Genomic DNA, 8,735 nt, shown 5'->3' with positions numbered 1-8,735 from the left:
GAAGAAATTGATCTTCTTTTTTCATGTATAACAAAATATTTCTTTTTATTCTCTCAACATTCATACGCCCAAAAAATCTTTCTTTTTTTTTGTACAAATTTCTCGTGGAAATACAGCACGTGCAAGTTGAATTAGATGAATCTCTCACAGCTTCCTGTACAGCTCCAATCTTCATTCATTCATATATTTTAATTTAAATCATAATCTGTGGCCGAGACTTATTACTGGATGACGACCAATCTCTAATGGGTACATTTGGCTCATAGAACTTCCTACTGGAACTATTGTAGATCGGTAGTAGTTCGTTAGCCTCGTCGGAGAGAGTCTGCAATACAATGACGAAATAATTTAATTTATTTTTATTTCTTTTTTGTAAGAAACCTTCACGCCAATTCGCATCTCTCTCACTCTAATTTAAAATCTAAAACCATCATCAAGGTCTCAATGTCACAACATTTTATTTTGCAAATTGAGCGATAAACTGAAAATTCAACACATTGTTGCTCTCTTCTCACAACATTTTTCGCACAAGGAAAATGTAATAAGATCGGCTGAGTGAGAAAAAAAACTATTTTTAATGTCATTTAATTCGTTTTGAATTGTTTAATTTTAGTTGCAGAAAAAGGAATATAAATAAAAAAAAATAAATTAGGAGAAAAGGATGAAGAAAAAATCGTCAAAGAGATTTTCCCTACTGAAATTAGCTGAGAGAAAATTCAACAAAAATTTGACTAAAAAATTCAACTAATGACGTCACTAAAGTTTCTTTGTCTCTTTCAATGCATAAAACATTTTCGCTAATGTTTCATTGATGAATTTCAACAGCCAACCGTTGAAACATTTTTAACACTTGGAGGACCCCACATTTGGCACAACGCGAAGGATGAAATTGGTAATAACTACCAGCTGATAAAATATGCTCAATAATTAATTATTAATCAGTTTATTGAACAAGGATCGAAAGTTTCACTAATTCTTGATTTCTTTCAAGCTTTCCTGCACATAATTACTAAATATTTTATTGAGAAAATCGTCACTGAAAAAAAATTACGTCGAAGCTATGCAAAATTGCCAATTCAAATGACTTTTTTAGCTGTAGTTTTGCTTAATTTATTATTGCGCCTAAATTACCACAAACTTTGATTCTTACAGTAACTTTTTAGTCACTTCCGGCAATAAAATTAGTCCACATTAATGATTTTCACAGAGGAAAAGTGTAGAAGAGTACTTTATTTGGGAAATATGGGGAAACATAACCTCAAAATAGTGGCAAAAATGTATGAGATTTTGACTGGTACTTATTACCAATTTGATCCTCCACGTTGGATTCAGACTTTGACCTCAATTATCTTCCAAAGAAAAGACTTTTCTCGAGATTTTCTTTCTGCTATCTTAAAGTAATTAAAATTCTTTACACATAGATGCTAAATTCATCGAGATAAGTCCAATAGATTTTATTTTGTGACGATTTTAAGGTTCCAATTGGTAGCAAGTACCAGTAAAGTCCTCCGGTGTTAAGAACTGTTTTTTTTTTTTCAAAATTAGTTATTTAATTTTTCATTAGAACCGTGGTGTGTTTATTTTCTTTCCAAAAATGATTTTCTTGGAGATATCTTTAAAAAAATGTTTACAAAAGTTTGAATAAAAAACAGTATCAAAAAAAAACTTACCGATGAAACATCAACTAGAATGTTTCATACATTTCAAGAGATAGAAAATCTGAACATTTCTTAAGTTTTCATAAGAAAAATTTATATTTCTTAAGTTTTCCGAAGTGAATCTTGAGATTTCTTAATTCTTGATTGATTAATTAATTATTTAACTTTCTTTTTATTTTTGTTTTGTTTTAAGGAATTAACTAAAGTGCTTAGAATTTTTTTTATTAATTTTTACCAACTTTTAACAAATTTTCTATCTCAATTTCTTGTAGTCTGTACTCTCTACTATAAATCTATTACTAAATTCAATCGTTTTTTAATTAACTTTTCAATCGTTTCAAACCTTTTCTTTCTCTTTCATTTGAAACAATAAGAAATTTTTAATTGAAAATTGCAATAATTTAATTTTCTTCTCCATCAATTTTCCAACAATTAAAGCTCCAAAGCATTATGTAAAAAAGAAAGAGAGAGAAAGAGGAAATTGTGGGGAAACTATGTAATGTGCTTGTGGCTAAGAGACGTCCCACAAGTCAGCAACAGAGAGTCAGTCAGCTTGTGTGTTTGTGTGTGGAAATTGAAGGACAGGAAGAGAGTGGCAAGGAAGGTCAAAATGTGCTTCAATTTAATTCTATAAATTAGTTGGTCACGTGAATTTCTCACTCACCATCGTGAGTGAGAAATTCTCCCCACAAGATTGTTCTCTTCCAATTTAATTCTCCACAATAAAAATAAAACCACTCAATAGCTAAAAAAAAATGGAGGAGAGTCTTACCTTGAGATAGATCACTGCATCCGTACCGTATCCTTCGCAGGACATTAGACAGAGATCTCCGTGGAAGTAGCGCGCATAGAGACGCGAAATGGGTAATCCGTAGCCGTAGCCAGCGAGTGGAACAGTATTGGATTGATGGTCCACGTGCTTCTGCGGCTGCGGTGCTGTGCTGTACATGTACTTAAACAGGAGATGCATCTGTGATCGTGGAATCCCCCCACCACGATCAGACATCTTCACGCAAATGTCCTCTTTAGCACGCACGATCGTTACCTATTTAAGAAGAAAATTCTTTGAAAAAAACTCCTCATTTTGCATAAATTGAGCAAATGTACAAAGAAATAAATATTGCGCACTTAATGATTAAGAAAAGTGGATAATTTTCTCACTCTTCATTCTTCTCTAAACAAATCCCACAGAGTTTGAAGATAATTTTTTTGTAAATATTCACAAAATGTTTTTCATTTACTTTTCCTTCTTCTTCTGTGTACTTTGGCTCTATATTTTTGCTGATTAACCAATATGCAACTCACGCGGCATGGAGGGGAGGGAGGAAGAGAAATATTTTAATGAGCTATATAGTGGATATTATCTAATACCTATCTAATTACATTTTGAATAAATTAACAGCCGTGCCAGGGAATTTTAACCTCTAGGCCGCCAAGCGGGGTCGTTGAACGACCCCAGCCCTATATTTCGTGCTATAACTTAATAAATATAAAAGATACCATTCCCATCTTTTGGAAATAAGTTCTTTGGTTATCTGAGGAGGTTGTGTAAAAATTTCAGCTCAATCCGTCCACCACAAGAAAAGTTATTAAGGAAAATGTAGAAGAAGGGAATTCAAAAATTTGTGTAACGGCCATGCTGCGGAAAATTTCTTAGAATGAAGTTAGTCACATCATAAATCATATGGTTGAAGGGGGTTGAAGGGTTGTGTTTACTTTCTCACTTTACCATCTCAGTGTCAGAATTATCGCGAATAAGTAACATAAACAACATAAAACATAATTAGAAGCATATAAATGTGCAAAACAATAAAGAATATTCGAGAAATATTGCCATTTATCACGGTGCGGGAAGTGAGGGGAATGTGGGGAAGTAGTGAAAAAAAATAGCAGTTGCGGTCAACTTCGTGGCAAATTTCTCACGAAGAAAGTGTGAAAAATGAGTGAAAAATATTTTTCCCTAATATCTTCTTCTGCGTGTTTCCGGGTGGCGAATTTGTGATGCAAGGGGCAAGAGGACTATATAAGGAGTCTAAAGGTAGTGACCCGACAGTTCCCGGTTTTATAGTTTATGAGAAAATCGACTTCCTTCTTGGGGTCGTTCAACGACCCCACCTTGGCGCTCTAAGGAAGCTCCAAGGTCTTGGCGGCCAGCAGGTTAATGTGGAAGTGTTGAAATGAAAAATATTTTATGAATAACAAAATTGATTATAAATGAGAATTTTTTTTCCAAAAAATACTTTTAAATGGTGAAAAAATTCTTTTTATTTTCTTAATAAATTATTTATTTTATTGGGAAATTAGGAAAGTATTTTTTTATTTATTTCTTGAGCTGCTAAAAACTTTATTTTTTTTTTGGAAATTCCTTTAATTTTTTGAGTGAGATTACACCCTTAACTACACAGACTACATCCACAACAACGTAGCTCTATGTTGTCTTCCAAAAATTCCAATGAGCGATATTATTTATTATTCTGCGTAATCTCCACACAAACAGTCCTCCCACCAAAAACACTCTCAGACATGGAATTTGAGACCAAGATACGCGGCAAAATTACAAAAATATTGCAAGCAGCGTGATCTCCACAGCGATTTGCTGGTCATAAAATGAAAATTAATTATTTTCTGAATTTCAATAACAAGATTTATTCATTTGATTAGCATACATAATATCGCGCGCATATAGCAACATTGATTGACATTCACTGATAAAATGGAACAAAATTAGAAAATCAAGTGAAACTTTTTAGGGACAAGAATAGATTATTCATTGACGCAAAAGCTTCGCATTATTGGAGCGATTGGAGCTCTCATTATGTAGCTTCCAATTCAAACCAATATTTTTCTATTTACTTTTCTTGTTTTCCTTTTTTTCCCACAAAAACAAACAATAAACTCCAAAATATTTGTCTACAAAATAACATGAAAACACCAAATCATTGCGCTCTTAATGGCAAATTATTATTATCTCTCTCTCTTTGAACAATAAATCACTTATCAGCTGACCTCAGAAGCAAAATGTGCTAAATTTTTGTTTTGAGAGATAATAAAATCCAATAAATGGTTTGACCGACCATCAATTATATTATTAACTAAGAGAGGGCATAACAAGTAAAGAAAGTTAAGATATAAGCACTAAATTAAATTAAAGAAATTAAATTTTAATATTGGAGATTCAGTCAATTTACAATGTTGTGGGAGTCAAAAATCAATGTTGACAGAAATATCCCCAATTATTAATGCCTGAGGAAGGAGATATAAAGCTCCGAAACGTCGCAGAAATAATAAAAGAGTATTTTCAAAAAGGTCAGATCCCGCGTTTGACTCCCACATTAAATTTTAATTTATTTTTCAAGCTTCCGGATCAATAAAACATAAAGAAAACAATTTAAAAAAAATATTTAATTTAAAAAAATCCTCTTTGTTATTTAGTGGATAAAAAGTATTTTATAGACGATTAAAATTCAATTGGAAACTATAATTTAAGAAAAATGAATTTAATATATTATAAATTTTGAACAGAAAAGTTGTTTATTTGGTCAGAAAAACGTTCAATTCTAATCAGAAAAATTAACTATTATTTTACCCATTTTTTTATTTATCTTTTTTTCTGATTAAAAGTCAATCATAACGCGTCCAGTTATAAGAGTTGGTGTCCCACAACGTGTAGAAGTTTGTTTATGCGTTGTAATACTATTTGTGAGCAATATTAGTAGGCAAAGTTGATTTTTTTTGTGAAATTCAGCAATTTGATGCATAAAAATGGTCATATCTCTAGTTCTACAACACCTACAGAAATTTCGTGACTAGTTTTGGAAAGGTCTTGAAATAAGCTATAATTTGACATATATCTCAATGATTTTCAAGGTCACCTCCAGAACACAAAATGGCGGATTTTTGTTTTACGAAAAGAGTTTTTCGCATTTTTCGTCCTGAAGGAATGGTTCTAGAGGTTTATGATGTTCTAGAAAGTTGTAGATAATTGCAAAACCTTTAATTTGATACCAAATTGAGCAAAATCGGACAAGCGGTTCAAGAGATATGGCTCTTAGAACTTTTCAAATGCAAGAATTTTTCAAATGGCCATATCTTCTAAACGGCGACATAGATTTTCTTCATTTTCGGACTGGAGATAGATATTGAGTCAGGCTACAACATATCAAAATTTAAAGGAAATCTATAACAGATGTTCGGAGATATTGCCCCTTAAAGTTAGGCAATTTTTGTTTTCGATTTTAGCCCCTCTTGCGGATGTTTTTGAAACTTGTAATGTTCCAAAAGGTTGTAGGGCTTCTCAATACCTTTCATTTGATACCAAGATGGTCAAAATCGGTCAAGCCGTTCTCAAGTTATATCGAAAAAACACTTTTTGCTTTAGGCCGCCATATTTGCTAAACCGCTTGACCGATTTTCAAGTATGAATTGTTGATGAAAACGTCTCACTGAGCTCTACAACATACTAAAATTTCAGACCTCTAACTATAAGGGAACTGGTTGCCGATGTTTCAAAATGGCGGACGGCGGCCATCTTGGATTTTGAAAATGCGAAAAAATGAAATTTTACACCCACATTTCTATAGAAAACTTCAAACCGGAAGACTCTATCAGTTACCGTTCTCGAGATATAATGCAAAATGTTGACCACCGGACGGCAGGCCGGCAGGCCGGCCGGATCAAAAATTTTCCACCACCATTTTTGGAATGTGGGTTGTCTGAAACGTGCTCATACCAAGTTTGACCCCGATCTGAGGTGGTCGGTTTTTCCGACGATTACAATACTTGGTGTTGGCCACGAAGTGGAACACCAACTAATTATTAGGTATTTGTCTGATTTATCTATTCTCTTGAGAAAAAAAAATTGAATTGCAAATTCTTCTGATAATTTCTGAAGAAAAGCAGTAATTCATTCAACAGCATGAATTGCTGCTTTTCCTTGGGGACAGTGGGAATTTTCTCTGTCGAACACCGGAGGTCTTGAGAAGAAAAAAGAATCTCAGCGTCAAATGACGAACCAAAAAAAAACTTCTGATAATTTTCACATTTTTCTGATAAAATAGAACAATTCTACTGATCAAAAGAAACATTTTCCTGATCAAATCATATTTTCCTGACCTAAAAAATCTCAATTTTCTCACCAAATGAAATGAAACTTGAAAGAAAATCAAAAGCTATTTTTTTTTCTTTTTTTTTAAGTTGTAAAACAAACTTCTTGAGGGGCTAATGGGTTAATCGTATTAGGAGTATCAATTGAAGTCCCAAAAAAAAACTCACGCAACTTGTAGTCAATCTCTACCTTGAAAATTGCTCTTGAAAATGGCATCAATAAAATATTTACTCATTATCACAATTTGTGAAGATTGTTTGATTAAAAAAAAACATTAGAGGGGCACGAAGAAAGAAAAAACAGATGATCGCAATTTTCCACAACGCAGTGCCCCCAAAGTGAAGAATTTATCGCAACAACATTGTCTTCCGTCAAGTCCACAAAGTCTGTGTGCGTTCGTGAGTCAGTGTAACCTTGGACGGAGTTTATGATGCTGTTGTTGCCATGGGAATGATTAGATAGACAAGGAAGCTGGTGGGAGAATCAGGAAGTGCTTGTACTGACCTTGATTGACGGGATATTCTCCTCATCATGCTGGAAGCGCTCCATTACGGCACGCATGGAGTTCTTGAAGAGCTCAAAGAGCATATGGTAGAGATGCGATGGGACGTAGATTATCCTGACAGGTTGTCCAGGTTCCAGTTCATTGTGCTCCTCAATCTCCAGTGCTGGTGCCCCGAAGTAGTACTGCTCACACAGGAATCGTGCTGTCTCGTAGGCATCCCTCACGACAGCTGTGGGATTGCACATGGGATCAATGCACCCAATATGCTTCCCCGGATCCGGTTGATGTGTCCCAAAGAGGATGGTGTGCTGATTGATGAGCATACGAATACTAATGCGGGACATGTAGAGGCGATCGAGGAAGTACTGGATGGATGTCTCCATGCCCGGTTCCATGTCCCCACGGTGATTCTCCTTCATCTCCAATATCCCCAGTGCCATGGTTTGCACGACATCCGAATGCCTGTCGCGAATCCCCTTGAGATCACCCACAAAGCGCTTCAGAATATCCGAAGTTGGGTCGATTTTCTCATAGTTTATGATCTCCTCGAAGCTCTTGTGGTACCACTGACTCACCATTGCCACCGATGGGGCACGCAGGAGTTGCTGCGGCAGCAGGGCGATCTCCTGCATGATATTTGCAAGACGCACCGGGAGTTCCTTCCGCAGGAACAGGTAGGATTTCTTCTCGCACGCATTGAGACCAAAATCGATGAATTGCTTAATGGACAGTGGTGATGGATTGAATTGCGAATAGAAGTCCAGCATCTTCTTCGCATACACAAACACAGGCCGTGTCAGGCGCATCTTTTACAACACTTAAATGTACCCGCGGAGCACTTGAGGACAGAGAAGGTCACGCGAAATTACTTTCTGGAACACTTCAAAGAAAAAAAAAACACTAAATGCCCGCAGTCTTCATCACTATGTGACCACTGTGTCCGATGCAAAATCACCAACTGACTGGCTCAAATGGCCAGGAACGTGATAAAAGTCTCTTGTTCATTTTATCGTGAAAATTTTGTCAATGAAACTCAATGATTTTAGGTTATGTTCAATTTACTGATTAGATACGGACGATACGGAGCATACAAGAATCGTATTGGAGACGAAAAAACCCTAAATTAGGGCGGAAAATTCAATGTTCAACAAAATGTAAACAATCCCTTTTTTTACTCACAGCGAAGATTATTTTTTGTCTCATTTTCGCATACACAAATCCGGATCTTGCATCCTTTTCCCCCACGTCGAAGTCGATGTTTTTTTTTAGTACAGCGATTTTCCATGTTTCGGAAAATACAATTTGAAACATGTTTCACGGTGCATGGTACAAAAATGCAAAACATGCTGCATGATCTCTGTGAAACATACAAACATGAAACATGCTCAATGATACGAGAAACATGTTCAATGTTTTGATGAAAATAACGAGATTGCATGAGAAAAATTTCCTCGCTTCCTTGTCACAA

General features: G+C 35.1%; 1 protein-coding gene across 1 annotated transcript; it reads right to left on the bottom strand.

Moving 5' to 3' along the window:
* Positions 1–16: 16 nt before the first annotated feature.
* On the bottom strand, positions 17–8,463 carry LOC129795615 (pyruvate dehydrogenase (acetyl-transferring) kinase, mitochondrial). The gene is made up of 3 exons (XM_055837057.1): positions 7,267–8,463; positions 2,431–2,703; positions 17–325 (listed from the first exon to the last, which is right to left on the bottom strand). The coding sequence occupies exons 1-3, from the start codon at positions 8,071–8,073 to the stop codon at positions 194–196; spliced, it is 1,212 nt and encodes a 403-aa protein (XP_055693032.1). The 5' UTR covers positions 8,074–8,463; the 3' UTR covers positions 17–193.
* Between the last annotated feature and the right edge of the window lie 272 nt (positions 8,464–8,735).

Source organism: Lutzomyia longipalpis, chromosome 4, assembly GCF_024334085.1.
Source record: "Lutzomyia longipalpis isolate SR_M1_2022 chromosome 4, ASM2433408v1".
Lineage (NCBI taxonomy): Eukaryota > Metazoa > Arthropoda > Insecta > Diptera > Psychodidae > Lutzomyia > Lutzomyia longipalpis.
Note: the sequence above shows the minus strand (reverse complement) of the source record. Positions and strands in the feature narration are given on the sequence as shown.